This window comes from Hemitrygon akajei, chromosome 30, assembly GCF_048418815.1.
Source record: "Hemitrygon akajei chromosome 30, sHemAka1.3, whole genome shotgun sequence".
NCBI lineage: Eukaryota > Metazoa > Chordata > Chondrichthyes > Myliobatiformes > Dasyatidae > Hemitrygon > Hemitrygon akajei.
In genome coordinates this window covers 8252644-8271934 of record NC_133153.1, presented here as the reverse complement: position 1 = coordinate 8271934, position 19291 = coordinate 8252644, and the positions used below count along the sequence as shown (strand labels likewise).

At 40.7% G+C, this 19291-nt stretch overlaps 1 protein-coding gene across 2 annotated transcripts in view; it reads left to right on the top strand.

Annotated features, from left to right (window-relative positions):
* abhd17c (abhydrolase domain containing 17C, depalmitoylase) overlaps nucleotides 1-19291 on the top strand; it is a 37110-nt gene that overhangs the window by 16003 nt on the left and 1816 nt on the right. Inside the window, exon 3 of one of the 2 annotated variants that reach the window (XM_073032940.1) lies at nucleotides 13030-13100. The exons of the other annotated variant lie outside the window; for it this stretch is intronic. Within the exon in view, the coding sequence (XP_072889041.1) occupies nucleotides 13030-13063 (34 nt within the window). The 3' untranslated portion in view covers nucleotides 13064-13100. Of the gene's footprint in view, nucleotides 1-13029; nucleotides 13101-19291 lie in introns of those variants that run through there. 2 annotated transcript variants of the gene reach the window in all.

Sequence of the window (19291 nt, the reverse complement as noted above, 5' to 3'; positions counted from 1 at the left end):
TAATCCTAGTTTAGCAGTGGTTGAGTGTGTTGGGACCCCTGATGCTACAGGGAATTTGTTGATGATAATTGGGCGCAGGCTTCTTCAAACTTGTTTCAGTATCTTGAGTCTCTGCTTAACATTGGCCTTTGGTGGTATGTAAATTGCAGTCAAGATCACACAGGAGAACTCTCTTGGTAAGTAAAACGGTCAGCACTTAATTATTAGATGTTCCAGGTCAGGGGAGCAAGAGTGTGACAGACCTCTGTGTCTGAGCACCAGAAAGAGTTTACCATGAAATAGAGACAGCTTTTTGTCTTCTTCAAATCAGCAGTCTGGTCCATCCTGTGTATTTAGAAGCCCTCAGGTCTTACTGACGTATCCAGTGTGTCCCGAGTGAGGCACGTCTCGTGAAACCGAGAACATAGCAATTCCTCATTTCCCTTCAAAACAGCAATCTTACCCTTGGGTCCTCAATCTTGATCTCCAGCGATTGTACATTTGCTAACAAGGTGCTGGGTAGAGGAAGTTTCATACCTCAGCTTTCAGTCTGGCTTGGAGTCTGCCCCCCCCCCCCCCCCCCTTCAGCCGGGCGAAGTACGTTTGTCTGCTTAAAAGTGCCATACCTGCATACTTGAGAGTTAAGTTCGAGACCTTCAGAAGATCGTGAAATCGCTAGTTTATTGAGATGGTTCAAAATTACATTACGTAAAGGGAAATTATAGGTTGCAAATTGCAGTGAGCAGCTCAGAAGTAGTATATTTAGACTTCTATATTTAGTTAAATATAGAAGTTATCCAACAATATGAGACATAGTACATGTAAAATCTCGTGCAAATGTTCATTACCAGGAATAAGGTCAAGAAAGCTTGCTTCCAAAATTTTTTTTGTAAAATAATAGGTGTAAGCTTTTTAAAAAAAATGTAGATTAACACTTGGATTAACTTTGATAATCAATTTCAGATTTGTTCATTTAGACTTTTTTTGCTGAATAAGGTAACTTCTGTGTTCACTGTGAACATATAGAACTTAGACAAGCAATCGTAATGTTTATTAACTGTGAATCAATTCATCATTACTGCTTATGGAACAGGAGCTATATCAATGGAAGTCTTTTTCCTTGCCTTGTTTTGCACATTAAATTAATTAATGCCAGAAAATCTGTAGTCATTTTACGTCGATCTAAAGTAGTATAAATCGTTCTGATACGAAAAAATTATGCTGTGAACTGGCAATTTTGTGTTTCTTCAAAAAATGTAGATTTTAGGTCCAAATTTATCTGAAAATTAAACCTCCTGACCAAGAAAGGTGGCAATGGGGAACCTCATGAACTTTGAGCTGTAGGTTCTGGCATAAGTGTAAGCATGACAGTACAGAACCTGTTCTCTATTATGTAAATAGTTTGTTGTTTCATAAATCCGGTTCAATAGTAAATATTGTTTTATTTGGTGGAGCCAATAAGTTGGTATTGCTACGTACCCCGTAACTGGGTCACTTACCAGCAAAGATAGAGAGGTCTGTTGAAGTCTGATGGTACTATTTTTAAAAGTCTTTATTTATAAAGGGGCACAAAAATAAGGTTAATACAAACATTCAGAAAATATATGTCGTCAATACTCAATCCAAAGCGCGGGTATAGTAATAATCATCAATAAGAACCGCTCTATCATTTGTCTAGGGGATAAAATATTGTCCGATGGAAATATAAAAGTCACTCAGTTTCTGCAGGCTTTAGCCTTTGGGGACCGCTGGGTTTTCACTTGTTGGAGAGAGAGAGATTTGTGAGAAAAGAAACTTGCCCGGGTCTTTTGATGAGGCCAATCCGTTGAGTCGGGGGAGTTGGTTCCCCGTTGTTAGTTCAAGAAAATCGTTTCTGTGGTACCTGCCACCGGCTCCCAGGCAAGGGAACCGAACGCACGTGGCTTCCTTCAAATGGCTGCCCGCTATACAGGATCGCTAGCATGTCTTCTGGTGCGTCTGAGGGGCCGTCTCTACAGCCCCTCTTTTATCTTGACTCGCAGGGTAGTAGATGTCAATCAGGTTGGGGGTTTTGCAATCTCTCTCCCATTTCCTGGGTCCACTTTGCCCGAGGGCTTGCATGTAGTCCAGGCCCCAATCCACAAATGTGTCTCCAAGAGACAATGGCCAATGTGGCATTATTTTGCATCGCCGGGAACGAGGCATCCGGCACGTCTCTCTCCCATTTCCTGGGTCCACTGACTCACCCTCCCTTTAGTGCTCTTGCGATTCTCACAAGGGATGGGGCTGCGGGCATGACACCTGCGATTCTCACAAAGGAGGGGGCTGAGGTCATAACAGTATAAATAACAAAGTGTCAGAGTTTTATGTTTGTGAATGTTACTGCAGGGAAGGAATTCCAGAAACTGATGCTTTGCTGCAAATTATTGAGCAATTAACACTGGATAGTCAGAGGGCTAGAACTGGATGAGTGTTGATAAAGTGACTGGAGTAGATTAGAAAATAGAGAAGAGTGAAGCCACAAGAATTTGAAAATGGGTTTGCATGTTGATATTGAAGAATACTTAACCAGGAACTAGTTTGAGTAAGTAAGCATGTGTGAAGTGGATTTGTTATGAATTAGAACACAAGTAGCATGTGGGATGGTGGTTTCTGATGAGAAAAATAATTAGAAAGTTAATGAGAAAGAAAATGTAGTACAGCAAAATGGTTAGTGATAACCTTGAACTGGAGTTAGGGAAAAAATAAAGATCAAAAGATAAAATGAAAACACTATATGGATGCATGTAGTATTTGTTTCTGAAAGAATGATTGAAATTAGTGGGTCATGTCTAACAGCCAATATGAAGACACATTTTGCAAAGTGGGCAAGGTTGTGAATAAGATTATTCGTGATTGTTAAGGGAAGCAGAATGGAAAAAGCAATGAGAAATTCTCATTTTAACAAATAATATAAAGGCAGTAGGATCTTTACTCAAGAATCAGAATCAATTTGGATAGAGTTAAGAAACAGCAAAAGGCAGAAAACATTGGGAGTTGCCTACAATTCCCAAAATGTCATGGTAATGTAGGGCAAAGTATTAATCAAGACATCGGAGCTCCAAATAATATGGTTAAAGCAATTATTGTCCAAAACTTTATCTACAAAACCAGAGGAGGAGTAATATTATGAAAGGTGAAGTAATGGAGTGTCTAAGGACATTTATCTGTTTGTTGAGGAACCACAAAGGAACAAGCTACATGTCCAAGGATTCTTGAATTTGCAGCACAGGGAGACAAGGTGATTATGGTAGGGGGTTGGGGGGGGGGAGGGTGTGTGTGTGTACACAAAATAAGTGAGGTTATAGTGTAGCTGTAAAAAAAAATAGTTTACTTAAATCCTTGGAGCTACGGAGGATGAGAGGTGACCTAATAGAGGTGTATAAGATGATGAGAGGCATTGATCGCTTGGATAGCCAGAGACATTTTCCCAGGGCTGAAATGGCTAATATGAGAGGGCATAGCTTTAAGGTGCTTGGAAGTAAGTACAGAGGAGATTCCAGGGTTAAGCTTTTCACACAGAGTGGTGAGGCAGATACAATAGGGTCGTTTAAGAGACTCTTAATACATGGAGCTTAGAAAAATAGAGGGCTATGTGGAAGGGTAACCCTAGGCAGTTTCTAGAGTAGGTTACATGGTCGGCACAGCATTGTGGGCTGAAGGGCCTGTAATGTGCTGTACATTTCTAAGTTCACAGCTGGAGTACTGTGTGCAATTGCTGCATAATGGAAGGATGACTTGGCATTAGATGGATTGCAGAAGAAATTCCTCAGCATTTTGCTTGGGATGGAGCATTAAGCATTGAGGAGAGACTGTATAGGCAGGAGTATGTTTCCTTTGACATGGAGAAAGCTGCATCTCTTTCATTACTTGCACAATTACCCTCACCCCAACCTACCACCCCATGAGCCTTCATGTCCAGCATATCATTCTCCTACAACTAAGCACATCTTTCCCACCACCACTCCCTTTCCATAGGGATTGTTCAGTATGTGACTGCCTTGTCCACTCATCCCTCCCCACTGATCTCCCTCCTGCAAGTGGGACAAGTACTACACTTGTCCCTACACTTCCTCCCTCACTACCATTCTGGGCCCTACTTCCACCACAAAAAAACACAATTTCTGGTGGCCACCTATTTCAGTTGGACTTCCCATTCCAACATGTCAGTCCATGGTCTCCTTTATTGCCATGATTAGGCCTCAGTCATGTTGAAGGAGAACAACTCATTTATTTGATAGCTTCCAAGCTGATGGCATAAACATTGATTTCTCTGATTTCTGATAATTTACCCCCCTTTCTCCAATTTCCATTCCCCATTCTGGTTCCCCTCCCATTTCTTCTCTGCTCACCTACCTATCATATCCTTCTGGAGCCCCTCCTACTTTCCTTTCTTTCATGGTTCACTGTTCTCTCCAATCAGTTTTACTCCTCTTCACCTCTTCCATCTAACATTTCTCAGTGTCTACTTTATCCCCCTCCCCCACCTACCCTTCAGCTGGTTTCACCTATCACTTGCCATCCCTTCACCCCCACCCCCATTTTCTTAGTTTGGCTTCTGCTCCCTTCCTTTCCAATCCTGAAGAAGGAACTCTGTTCACAATGTTGACTGTTTATTCACCTCCATACGGCTGAGTTTCTCCAGCATTTTATTTGTGTTTCTCAAGATTTCCAGCATCTGCAGAATTTCTTGTGTTTATATTTACCACATTTTCATTAATGCTTTCATTGTCTCCATCTGTGGCAAGCTGAAACCTTCTGTTTGATGTTTTATCTAATTTATTAATTCATTAATGCTGTAATGAGAAGATGATGGCAACTAAAACAGACATTTTAATAGAAGTTGTTTCCGTTAACTTCATCTTCTAAGTGTAGGTTCAGCAATAAAGGGCAGTATCCAAATAGATGACAGTATAATGCCAATTAACTAGCTGGACCCTCATCATGCTAGTACAGTTTGTGGCAGCTCCAGAAGATATTTTTGTCTTGGTCCTCAGGAGCAAGGTCTTTACTCACATTTTTGAATAGCCTCTATCATAGCTTCATTTTCCTAGAGTTTGGTAATCAACTTCCTTTTTAGCAATTCTACAGCACACCTGCCTGTTAATACAAATATTTAATCAGCCAATCAAGTGGCAGCACCTCAATACATAAAGGTATGCAGACATGGTCAAAAGGTTTAATCACAAACAAGAGAAAATCTGCAGATCTGCACACTCAAAATGCTGGAGGAACTCAGCAGGCCAGGTGGCATCTATGGAAAAGAGTACAGTCAAAGTTCCGGGCCGAAACCCTTTGGCAGGTGCTGGAAATCCAAGCAACACACGCAGAATGCTGGAAACATCAACTGAACTCTTTTCCATAAATGCTGCCTGGCCTGCTAAGTTCCTCTCCAGCATTATGTGTGTGTTGTATCAGAATCAGGTTTATTATCACCCGCATGTGTCATGAAATTTGTTAACTTAGCAGCAGCAGTTCAATGCAATACATAATATAGAAGAAAACAATTAAAAGTAAATTCATTACAGTATTTGTATATTAAATAGATTAAAAACCATGCAAAAAAACAAATAATATATATTTTTTAAAATTAGGTAGTATCAATATCCATTTCGGAATTGGATGGCAGAGGGAAAGAAGCTGATCCTGAATCATTGAGTGTGTGCCTTCAGGCTTCTGTACCTACTACCTGATAGTAACAGTGAGAAAAGGGCATGCCCTGGTTGCTGGAGGTCCTTAATAATGGACGCTGCCTTCCTGAGACACCGCTCCTTGAAGATGTCCTGGGTACTTTGTAGGCTAGTACCCAAGATGGGGCTGACTAAATTTACAACCCTCTGCAGCTTCTTTCGGTCCTGTGCAGTAGCCTTCCCCCCATACCAGACAGTGATGCAGCCTGTCAGAATGCTCTCCACGGTACATCTATAGAAGTTTTTGAGGGTATTTGTTGGCATACCAAATCTCTTCAAACTCCTAATGAAGTATAGCCGCTGTCTTGCCTTCTTTATTACTGCATCGATATGTTGGGATCAGGTTAGATCCTCAGAGATCTTGACACCTAGGAATTTGAAACTGCTCATTCTCTCCACTTCTGATCCCTCTATGAGGATTGGTATGTGTTCCTTCGTCTTACCCTTCTTGAAGTCCACAATCAGCTCTTTTGTCTTACTGATGTTGAGTGCCAGGTTTTTGCTGCAACACCATTCCACTAGTTGGTGTATCTCACTCCTGTATACCCTCTCGTCACCACCTGAGCTTCTACCAACAATGGTTGTATCATCAGCAAATTTTTGGATGGTATTTGAGCTATGCCTAGCCACACAGTCATGGTTGTATAGAGACTAGAGCAGTGGGCTAAGCACACACCCCTGAGGTGCACCAGTGTTGATTGCCAGCAGGGAGGAGGTGTTACCACCAACCCGCACAGATTGTGGTCTTTCGGTTAGGAAGTCAAGGATCCAATTGCAGAGGGAGGTATGGAGGCCCAAGTTCTTCATCTTCTCAATCATGGTCAAAAGGTTTAGTTGTTGTTCACACCAAGCATTAGAATGGGGAAGGAATGTGATCTAAATGATGTTGACCATTGGTGCCAGATGTACCGGTAGTTGTTTTGAGTATCTCAGAAACTGCTGATCTCCTGGGATTTTCACACAGACTCTAGACTGTATAATGGATGATGTGAAAAGCAAAAACAGAAATCCAGTGTGCAGCAATCCTGAGGGTGAAAATAAATGCCTTGTTAATGAGAGAGGTCGGAGGAGAATGGTTCAAGCTGACAGGAAGGTGACAAAAACCCAAATGATCACAGGTTACAGCAGAGGTGTGCATTAGTGAATGCACAACACTTTGAAATTTGAAAAAGCAGCAGAAGGCCACACTGGGTTTCACGCCATACCTAATAAAGTGACCACTGAGTGTCTATCAAATATTCTTCTATGTTAGCAGTTTCTCTTCCCAGGAATTCTCAGATTTGAAAATTAGCTGCTTTTTGCCTGTTAAGTAATAGATACAGAAACCACTTCAAGCAATGCAAGGAAACTTGATTTTTCAAAACTGCAGTTTCTCATGGGTAGGGTCATTCCATTATCACTCCACGGTTAAGAAGGATATTAATAAAGCAAATAATTTATTGTGTTATTGGTCTAGTGAAAGTTTATAGAATTTGTTATTTGGAGCAACTTAAGTAGTTGGGAGGGAAGGAAAAGCAAAGAGGTCCTGAAGAGAGAATGAAGAGAGCTAGGCAGGAAGCTGAGAAGCAGGACCTCTTAAGGTAGTAATTTCTGAATTGCTACCTGTGTCATGTGTCAGGGTAGAAATGGGATAACTTAGCAGATGCGTGGCTGAGAAGCTGGTATGGGGGCATGGCTTCAGGTTTTTGGATCATTGGGATCTCTTCTGGGGAGGTATGACCTGTACAAAAGGGACGATTACACCTCAACCCAAGGGGGGACCAAATTTTCTTGGGGGCAGATTCATTAGAGCTGTTGGGGAGGGTTTAAACCAATTTGGCAGGGGGACGGAAACTGGAATGAAGGGGCTTAGGATAGGACAGATGGTAAAAAAGCAAAGATAGTGTGCAATCAGACAGGAAGGGCAGGCAGATGATAGGACAAAATTGCAGCCAGTAGGGTATCAGTGCACTAGGGATGCAGAATCAAATAGGGTACTCAAAGTGTTATATCTCAATGCACGAGATAAAGTGAATAATCTTATTACACTTTTACAACTGTCGGGTATAATGTTGTGACTATCACTGAATTGTGGATGAAGTTAGTTGTAGTTGGGAGCTGAATGTCCAAGGTTACACATTGTATTGGAGAGACAGGAAGGTAGGCAGAGGGGGTGGCGTGGCTCTGCTGGTAAAGAATGGCATCAAATCATTAAAATGGTATGACATAGGATCTGAAGATGTTGAATCCTTGTGTGTTGAATTAAGAAACTGCAAGGGTAAAAAGGCCTTGATGGCAGTTATATACAGGCCTCCAAACCATAGCTGGGTTGTGGACTACAGAATACAATGGGAAATAGAAAAGGTGTGTCAAAAGAGCAATGTTATGATAGTCATGAGAGATTTCAACATGCAGTTAGATTGGCAAAATCAGATTGGTAATGGATTTCAAGGGAGTGATTTTGTTAAATGCATACGAGATGCTTTTTTAGAACAGCTTGTCATTGATCCTACTAGGGGATTAGCAATACTAGTGTTAGGTAATGAACCAAAAGTGATTAGGGAGCTTAAGGAAAAAGAACCCTTAGGAGACAGTGATCACAATATGATTGAGTTCAACTTGGAATTTGATGGGGATAAGTAAAGTCTGACATAGCAGATTCAGTGGAGTAAAGGAAATTAGTGATATGAGAGGAGTTAGCCAAAGTAAATTGGAAGGAAATGCTGGCAGGGATGATAGCAGAGCAGCAATGGTTTTAGTTTCTACGAAAAATGGGGAAGGGGCAGGATAGATGTATTCCAAAAACGAAGAAATACTCAATCAGCAAAATAGTACAACTGTGGCTGACCAAGTCAAAGTTAATGTAAAAACAAAAGGGAGGGCATACAACAAAGCAAGAATTAGCAGGAATTTAGAGGATTGGGAAGCTTTTAAAAACCCACAGAAAGCAACTAAAAGAATCATTAGGATGGAAAAGATGAAATATGAAAGCGCTAGCAAACAATATCAACATAAATAGAAATGGCTTTTTCAAGTAGGTATTTATAAAAAAAAAAGGGATGAGAGTGGATACAGGACAGCTGGAAAATAAGCCTGGAGAAATAATAACGGTGGATAAGGAGATGGCAGATGAACTAAATTGAGTATTTTGCATCAGTCTTCACTGTGGAAGACACTAGCAGTATGCCAGCTGTTGAAGGGTGTGGGGGAAGAGAAGTGAGTACAGTTACTATTACAAAGGAGGAGGTGCTCAAAAAGCTGGAAAACTTAAAGGTGCATAAGTCACCCGGACCAGATGACCTACATCCTAGGGTTGTGAAAGAGGTAGTGGTAGAAATTGTGAAGGCATTAGTAATGATCTTTCAAGAATCATTGGACTCTGGCATGGTTTTGGAGGACTGGAAAATTGAAAATGTCACTCATTCTTTAAGAAAGAAGGGAGGCAGCAGAAAGGAAATTATAGACCAGTTAGCCTATCCTCAGTGCTTGGAAAGATGTTGGAGTCAATTGTTAAGGATGAAGTTATGGAGTACTTTGTGACACACGACAAGATAGGACAAAGACAGCCTGGTTTCCTTAAGGGAAATTCTTGCCTGACAAATCTGTTGAAATTCTTTGAGGAGATTACAAGTAGGGTAGATAAAGGGGCTGCAGCTGATGTTGTATCTTTGGGTTTTCAGCTGGCTTTTGACAAGCTGCCACACATGAGACTGCTTACCAAGTTAAGAGCCAATGCTATTGCAAGAGAGTTACTAGCAAGGTTAGAACATTGGCAGATTGGTAAGAGGCAGCAAGTGGGAATAAAAGGATCCTTTTCTGGTTGGCTGCCCCGATTAGTGACGTTCCACAGAGGTCAGTGTTGGGACAGCTTTTTATGCTGCATATCAATGATTTAGATGATGGAATAGACAACTTTGTTGCCAAATTTGTAGATGATACAAAGACTGGTGGAGTGTCGAGGAAACAGGAAGGCTGCAGAAGGGCTTAGCTTAAGAAATGACAAGAAAGTGGCAAACGAAATACAATGTTGGAAATGCACGGTCGTGCGCTTTGGTAGTAGAAATAAATGTGTAGACTATTTTCCAAAGAGGGAGAAAATCCAAATATCAAGATGCAAAGGGAGTTGGCAGTCCTTGTGGAGAACATCCTAAAGGTTAACTTGCAGGTGGAGTCAGTGGTGAAGAAGACAAATGCAATGTTAACATTCATTTCAAAAGGTCTAAAATATAAGATCAAGGATGTGATGCTCAGGCTTTATACGGTGCTGGTGAAAACTCACCTTGAGTTTTGTGAACAGTTTTAGGCTCCTCATCTAAGAAAAAATATGCTGGCATTGGAGATGTTTCATAGGAGGTTCATAAGGATGATACTGGGAATGAAAGGGTTATCACATGAGGAATATTTGATGACACTGAGCCCGTACTCACTGTAATTTAGAAGGATGGGTGGGGGATCTCATTGAATACTTTCGAATGTTGAAAGGCCTAGCCAGAATAAACGTACAAAGGATGTTTCCTGTGGTGGGGGAGTCTAGAACAAGAGGGCACAGCCTCAGGATAGAGGGGGCATCCATTTAAAACAGAGATGCAAAGAAATTTCTGTAGCTAGAGAGTGGTGAATCGGTGCAATTTCTTACTGCAAGCAGCTGTGGAGACCAGGTAGTTGGGCGTATTTAAGGCAAAGATTGATAAGTTCTCAATTGGCTAGTTTCAAAGGTTACCGGGAGAAGACCAGGGGTTATTAGCGAACTGCAGAACACACACCCTGATGGATTGTTTATTGTCACCAGAGATTTCAACCATGCGAATCTCAAGTCAGCGCTCCCCAAATTCAATTAGCATGTGGATTTTGCAACGAGAGGGACGAATGCGTTGGTTCTTGTTTATACATACATCCCTGACGCGTACCGCGTGGAGCCCCGCCCCCACCTCGTTTACTCAGACCACATCTTTGTTATGCTAATTCCAGCATACAGACCACTCGTCAGATGCTCCGGAGCAGTTCTGAAACAGGTGAAAACCTGGCCAGCAGGAGCAATCTCTGCTCTTCAAGACTGCTTTGAGCACACTGACTGGCACATGTTCAGGGAGGCTGCAACCGATGGCAACTCCACCAACTTAGAGGAGTACACAGCATCAGTGACTAGCTCCATCAGCAAGTACATTGATGGTGTCACTGTGTCCAAAACCATCACTACACGCTCCAACCAGAAGCCATGGATGACCGTGGAGGTGCTTGCGCTGCTGAGGACCTGAGATACCGCCTTCAGAGCAGGTGACAAGGCAGCCCTAACAACAGTGAGGGCCAAACTATCCCGGGCCATCAGAGAGGTAAAGCGTGCACACACCCAGCGAATCCACAGCCATTTCCAGGATAGCAGTGACACATGACACATGTGGAAGGGCATTCAGGACATCACCAACTACAAGACAACATCACCTGCCTGTGCTGGTGATTGATGCCTCCCTCCCTGATGCGCTGAACAACTTCTATGCTCGTTTTGAGGTGGAAAATGACATGGTGGTGAGGAAGACCACCCCTCCTCCCAATGACCAGGTGCTATGTCTTACCGTGGCTGATGCGAGGAAAACTCTATGCAGGGTTAACCCACAGAAGGCTGCTGGCAGAGTGCTCAGAGGATGTGCAGACCAGCTGGCAAATGTTCTCACTGACATCTTCAACATCTCCCTGAGCAGCGCCGTCGTTCCAACGTGCTTCAAGGCCACCACATTGTCCCTGTGCCGAAGAAGTCTTCAGTGTCTTGCCTCAATGATTACTGTCCTGTTGCACTCACATCCATCATCATGAAGTGTTTCGAGAGGCTCACCATGAGGCACATCAAGACCCTGCTGTCCCCCTCACTGGACCCTCTGCTGTTCATGTACTGTCCCAACCGCTCAACAGACTACGCCATCGCCACCACCCTTCACCTGGCCCTCACCCACCTGGACAAAAAAAGACATGTACGTTCAAATGCTGTTCATAGATTTCGGTTCAGCATTCAACACAATCATTCCTCAGCACCCGATTGGAAAGCTGAGCCTGCTGGCCCTGAACACCTCCCTCTGCAACTGGATTCTAGACTTCCTGACTGGGAGACCTCAGTCAGTCCGGATTGGGAGCAGCATTTCCAACACCATCACACTGAGCATGGGGACACCCCAGGGCTGTGTGCTCAGTCCACTGCTGTTCACTCTACTGACCCATGACTGTGCTGCAACACACAGCTCGAATTACATCATCAAGTTCGTTGGTGGGTCTCATCTGCAAAAACGACGAGTCAGCATACAGAGAAGAGGTGCAGTGGCTAACCCACTGGTGCAGAGCCAACAGCCTGTATCTGAATGTGAACAAAAGAAAAGAGCTGGTTGTTGATTTTAGGAGAGCACAGAGTGACCACTCTCCGCTGAACATCGATGACTCCTCCGTAGAGATCGTTAAGAGCATCGAATTTCTTGGTGTTCACCTGGTGGAGAATCTCACCTGATCCCTCAATACCAGCTCCATAGCCAAGAAAGCCCAGCAGCGTTTCTACTTTTTGCAAAGGCTGAGAAAAGTCCATCTCCCACCCCCCCCCATCCTCATCACATTCTACAGAGGATTTATTGAGAGAATCCTGAACAGCTGCATTACTGCCTGGTTCAGAAATTACACCGTCTCAGATCGTAAGACCCTGCAGCGGACAGTAAGGTCAGCTGAAGAGATCATTGGGATCTCTCTTCCCACCATTACAGACATTTAGACCACAGGCTGCAACTGCAAAACTAACAGAGTTGTGAAGGACCCCACACACCCCTCATACAAACTCTTCTCCCTCCTGCCATCTGGCAAAAGGTACCGAAGCATTCGGGCTCTCGCGACCAGACTGTGTAACAGTTTCTTTCCCCAAGTCATTAGACTCCTCAATTCCCAGAGTCTAGACTGACACCAACTTTTACGCCCCCCTCTCCCCCTGCTAAAACATTGTTTACATTTACATTATTCATTATTATATTGTAATTTGTCCTTTACTGTGCCTATTGTCTTGTTTATTAATTATTGTACTATCTTGCACTGTTTTGTGCACTTTATGTAGACCCGTATAGGTCTGAAGTCTAGTGTAGTTTTGTGTTTCAGGTAGCACCATGGTCCTGGAGGAACATTGTTTCGTTTTTACTGTGTACTGTACCAGCAGTTATGGTTGAAATGACAATAAAAGCGACTTGACTTTTTGACTTTTGACTTGAGTGGGACTGAGGGGAATGGATCAGCCATGATTGAATGGTGGAACAGACTCGATGAGCCAATGGTCTAATTCTGTTCCTATCTCTTATGGTCTATGGTCTTTATAATTTTGCTAGCTATTTTATTTCCTCTGGAATAGGACAGCAAGTGAGTGTGAAGGATGTATCATCTAAGATCCAGGCCAATCAAATGTGATATAAAGCATAACTTCATACAGAGGATAGTTAAAGTCTGAAAATCTGTTGTGACAAATGTGACTCCCCTAGCAAAATGCTGTAAGTGTTGAACACTTTATAAATTGGAAGCTGGTAACTAGTAATAGTTAAGCATAGAACTGCATAATCTGTCAATTTTTGCTCACTTGCTTAACCTATATCTATATATTTTAAAACATTTTGTATTATGTTGTCAACTTGTTTTCCCGTGTATTTCATCAACAACTTTGGCTACAATATCTCATAGTACTTGAAATTCTAGTGTTGATCCTTGCAGAACACTAGCTATACTTTGCCAACCTGAAAAAAAATGGAACCACTTTCTGTTAGCTAGATTTCCTTAATATTAGTACATTACCCACATAGACATATCAACGTTTCTCATATCGACCCTCAGTTGTTTCATAAAATAAAATTCTGCCGAGTTGGTTGAGGTGGATAGATGGATTTTCCATATATATATATATATCTTTCCAAATTACCGGTACTATTAATTGTCTATAACTATCATACCTAAATTTTGATCACTGTTCCATTTTTTTTTTAAGAAAGTTGTAGTTTTGCTAGTTCTCTAGTCCACAGATGTTACCCCTAAACATTGCTACCTTACTTAGCACAAAGGATGCATTCTCAGGCCCAAGAATGCTAACTAAATCAGCTTTAAAAGGTGCCTGTGTATGTTTATTTACTGGCTTTTACTACTCTCTAGTGATAAATAAGGGTCTCATTGAGAATATAGGTTATAACAATATTAAATGTACATTGGGACTTAATATAAAATGCAATGTAAACTGGAAAAAAATGAACTGGTGACCACATTAAAGTAGCAGCAGAAGATGGGAAAGAAATGGGTGAGGCAGGCTGTGGCTCAAACTACTCGATAAATGGACTAGGTTGTGAATCTTATTTTTGAAGTCTAGATCCTGTAGCCAGAACTATTGAGCATAGTTCTCTTCACTGAGGAGATGCACTCTAAATCCAACTCATTCTTGGACAGTAGCACTAATGCCACTTCACTAAATGAAAATCAAAAACTGCAGATGCTGGAAATCTGAAATAAAAGTAGAATACTAGAAACATTGAACAGGTCAGGAAAGGGAAACATTTAATGATTCAGATCTGGAATCAATGGTCAGAATTGGGGGGGGGAAGAAAATGTAGGTTTTAGGTATCAGAAAAGATGGGAGAGATAGAGCAATGGGTATATAATATATCTGAGAAAAGGAGATAATGTGAATATTGGGGCAAAGCAGCATCCAAAAACGGGTTTAGTTTATTGGTGTAAAGTGTTCCTATTAGTAAGGCTGTGGGATATGTCAGACAGGGCAGAATATATACAAAAATTGTGGGGGTGGGGATGGAGAGCCAAAGTGATGACAGGCAATATTGGCTAGTCTGATACTGACAAGAAAGTAAGTTACGTAAAGTTGGTGAATTCAGTGTTGAGTCCTGAGGATCTAACCTGGTCCCAAATTATCAATGCATCTATAAAGAAGGCAAGACAGCAGTTATATTTCATTAGGAGTTTGAAGAGATTTGTTATGTCACCTATAACACTCAAACTTCTATAGATGTACTGTGGAGAGTATTCTGGACAGACTGCATCACTGTTTGGTATTGTTGGGGGCTACTGCACAGGACCAAAAAAAGCTACAGAAATTTGTAAAATTAGTCAGCTCCATCTTACTAGTCTCCTTAGTATCCAAGACATCTTCATACAGTGGTGCCTCAGAAAGGAGATATCCATGATTTAAGGACCCCCATCACCCAGGGCATGGGAGGTACGGAAGCTTGAAGGCACACATTCAACGATTCATGACAGCATATTCCCCTCTGCCATACAATTCCTAAGTGGACATTGGACCCTGGATCACTACCTCACTTTCTTTAATATATGCTGCTTCTGTTTTTGCATTATTTTAAATCTATTTAATATACATATATACTCTTACTGCAATTTACATATTGTTGCTATATTATCATGCATTACATTTGTACTGCTGCTGCTAAGTTAACAAGTTTCACGTCACATGCCGGTGATAATGAACCTGATTCAAATTCTATTTCTGTTCCCCAGGCTTGGGTTGGCCTTGTTGTAACTGTATAAGTCAAACAGTATGTTGTAACAGTATAGTCGAAGTGGGAGTGAGATAAGTGGTGAATTAAGCTTGTGGTCATCAAAGCTTGTACAGTTTTGATACTGGGTCTCAGATCTAAATTGTAACTGCTTTATGTTGTAGAAATGCTGCCTGACCAAGTGGTTCCGGCATTTTATGATTTTTGCCCAGCCATTCTCCACTCAATCATTGCAGTGCCTTCCATTAAAATTGGGGTCTCCATTATTTCAATGTCTCCATATGAACATGGTGTTGTTCCAAGGCTTGTAGTTCCATATTTAAAGTAATGTTTTCCCACAGTCTTTTAGACCAATTTCTCACACTATCTCTTACTGACCTCCTTCTAGAGGTTGTTGTAAAACATGTTCCGTCATAAATCTACAGACCTGCAGCATGTGAACATAACAAAATGTATTGTGTTCTCATGTTCTGAGCAACAATTACCAGTTCACTGAAAAGATTGTATCTTTCTCTTTGATCCATTCTCTTCTGATTGATATTCTTCATGCTTAAAGTTATTCTTTGTAGTTTTAACTGTCTCAATCTGTCCTCTCAACTTTGACTTTGTCACTTAGAACAATGGAGGGGAAGGGGAAGTGCTAAAGTTTCTATCATAATTTGTACTGCACTTGATATTGATTGTACAGACCAAAACAAGTGCTGTGAAGTGCTGACTGGAGAGTAGAAACCTTCTCCCTCTAATTAATGTAGTCTAAACAGTACTAACACCTTGCAAGATGTATTGCTGAATACTTATTGAGTAAACAACAATGATGTAGTGTGCACTCATTGTCTTAGCATCAGCTTACATACAATTTTCTCATCAGTTGAATGTAATATTATGTACTGATCTAACTCTTTCCTGCGAAGGTTCTTGCGTTAAAGAAAATAGTTTTTTGAATCTTGCTTTAACCTTGACATATTTGCTTTAATATCTGCTGTGCGTTTGCTTCAATATCCTCATCTGATACACTACTGCTTTGGATCCCACTCCTTGGCAGTATTGTTTAAACCTAGCAGATCTCCCCAGAAGAATATTGGTCCTCCTCCATTTCAGATGCAACCCATCCCCCTTGTACCATCTCTTCAGCTACACATTCATTTACCCTATGCTCCTATTCCTACCCTCACTAGCATATCAAGTCCAGTCTTTTATTGTCATTTAACTACGGTATATACATTATATGGTTATATGCATGTACAAACATTTCTTCAAACCAGGGTGTAAAGCACAATGGTACACATTACATACAGAGCACAACAATAACTTATGAAGGTAAGGATGAAATGTACAGGTGAATCACACATAAATAACAAACTAAAGTGCATTAATATTAAATATTATAAGATGTAGAACAGATTAACCAGGGACACTTTAAAATACGATGCGGCAGGGAGTTCAGAAACCTAATGACCCGGGGGAAGAAACTGTTTCTCATTCTAACCATTCTTGTTTTAATGCATCGTAGTCTCCTGCCTGATGGTAGAAAGTTAAAGAGGATGTTGGATGGATGGGCAGTATCCTTAATACTAAGGGCCTTGTGTATGCAGTGCTCCTGATAAATGTCCCATTAGATGATAGGGAGACCACTATGAGCCTCTCAGTTGTTCTCACACTCCTTTGTAGGAACTTCTGCTCCAATGCTTAACTGCTCCCGTACCAGATGGAGGTGCAACTTGTCAGGATGGCCTCAATGGTGCTCCTGTAAAATGCAGTTAAGATGAGGACAGGTCCCTTGCTTGCCTCAGTCTTAGGAAGTGGAGGCCCAGAAATGTCACACAGATGAAACTTGATATTATAACCCTGGAGTCTTGCTTTTAAATCTTTTGCCTTATTCTTTACACAGTGGATTTCAGTTAATTGAGGCACATTAGGATCAGTGTATTTTGGGCCAATTAAGCGGCTGCCCCAGTCAGCTGAAATTTTATGGAAATGGTTAAAAAGGTTTTTTTTAAAAAAAAAGACAAACTACTGTTTAACTGAGTAACAAATTATGTATTTAAATGAAATACAGAACAAATTAGAACTACAAAAACTGCTATATTATAAAACTGTGTATTTGTTCTTAAATTATCAACAGTACGCTGCCATGTTCTTTTGACTATAAATGAATAAAGTCTAGGCAGACTCTTCGTGCTGATAATGGACTGCCTTCATACAATGTTTTAGATGATTGTCGATACCATCAAATTCTTCGTAGTTCCTAACTTGTTGAAGTAGTGAAATCATTTCATTTTCACTTCCAGCCATTTCTGGCATCTCCAGGCCTCCATGAACTGCAGTTCTGAATTGTTTCGTTGCTTTTTTTTTTGCCAACTATCAGTGACAAAAATTGCTGCTTTTTGAGCACAAATACATGCAACTGATACTATTTAAAAACTTAGTTCTAAGCATGTCTAACAGCCACACAAGTACACACACTATATGCTAGTTAGAAACTGTTTGGCAACTGTCTTCTGTCCCAGTTAAACAAAGGGAATCCTGGCTATTTCCTCAATTAGTTTTTGTGCTGGACCTTGTCATTCACTTGTACAAATATGAACCACAACCTCTTGCTACTCATCCTCCCTTTAAAAATGTTCCGGGCATGCTCAGAAATGCCCATTGGCCCTAGTACTATGGAGGCAATACACCATTGCTTGCAGCAACAGAAATGTTTATCAGTACTCCTGACAACAGAGTCCCTTGTATGTACTCTGAATTAGTAAAGTGTGTGTGAGAAATTATGTTTTTCTTTTTCACCATATTGATCTGGTTGCAGTGTTTTCTACTCAAGTTTGTAGACAACAGTGAATTAGGATACAATAATTTGCACAATTAAAAACAGGAAATTATAATGTGACTTAAATAACTAGTCAACAGCTTTCAAGGCTGAAATCAATTTTTTTTATTAGTGAAGATTTAGGTCAAAAATGGGTAAGTGGACATACTATCCCATTGTTAATGTAATAATCTTTTTATATATATCAGAAATGTAAATAGCCATGTTTTAATTACCAATTAGTGATCAGTAGTAAAACCAGCTTAAATTGTAGAATTAATTTTAAATTTTCCTGAAAAACTGTATCAACTGTAGTTAAGGTATTGAAAATAAGGTCATTTATTTCTTAGCACAGGTTTATGAAGAATTAAGCATTATCATGTACTTTGCTCAGATATTTGTTTCATTGATTATTTTTTAAGAACTAATAAAATTGCATTATTAGTTCCTTTCACTACAGCAGGATTTCTGTTAACTGAAAAGGCATTTCTGAAGAATGGCCATTGTTCAAAACCAGGGGAACATAGCAGTTAATCCTCATCTAGCAAAATTGTAACATTGGTTTTGTGATAAGTGAACAGTAGATTTAAATTGTTCATGTTAGTTGAGGCATGTATGACTGTGTGCTAAAACTGTCATGTTGTCAGCCTGAATCATATACTGAAATGTAAATAAGTCATGTACCTACAGACTTCTGAAATAAAAGCAACAAATGAAGTAACTTTCAGAAAGAGTAATGGTTAATTCATTAAGAGGTCTTGCTGCAGTGGATGTAGAATGGACTTTTTCCTCGTATTTAGAATTAGGAATGATAGTTTTTAAAATAAAGTGATTACCCATTTAGGGCAGAGAAGAAATGAATTTTCTTATTAGAGAAACACTTCCTCAAAAGGGATGGGAATATTTGTCTTGGAATATATTTTTTTAAAACCAGAGAGAAATAGATTCTTGATAAGCAAAGTACGTCAGTGGTTATTAGAGAGTAGGTTAGAATACAGAATTGAAGTTATATTCAAATCTGCCATAACCTTATCAAATGGTAGGGCAGGCTGGAGGGTTGGGCTTGTTCAGAGCTATCACAAGAAGCAGGAGTAGGCCAATCAGCTCTGTAAGCCTTCTCTGTCAAACAGTAAGATTATTGTCGACTCAATCTTGGCTTCAATGCTACTTTCCCCTCTTTAACTGTACAACTTGGCATTTAATTCATAAATGATGACAAAGACCAATCTCCCATATTTTCAATTTGGACAGGGTGGCTGCCACAGATATTAATCACATCCTAACACAGTGTCATGACTGACCTAACA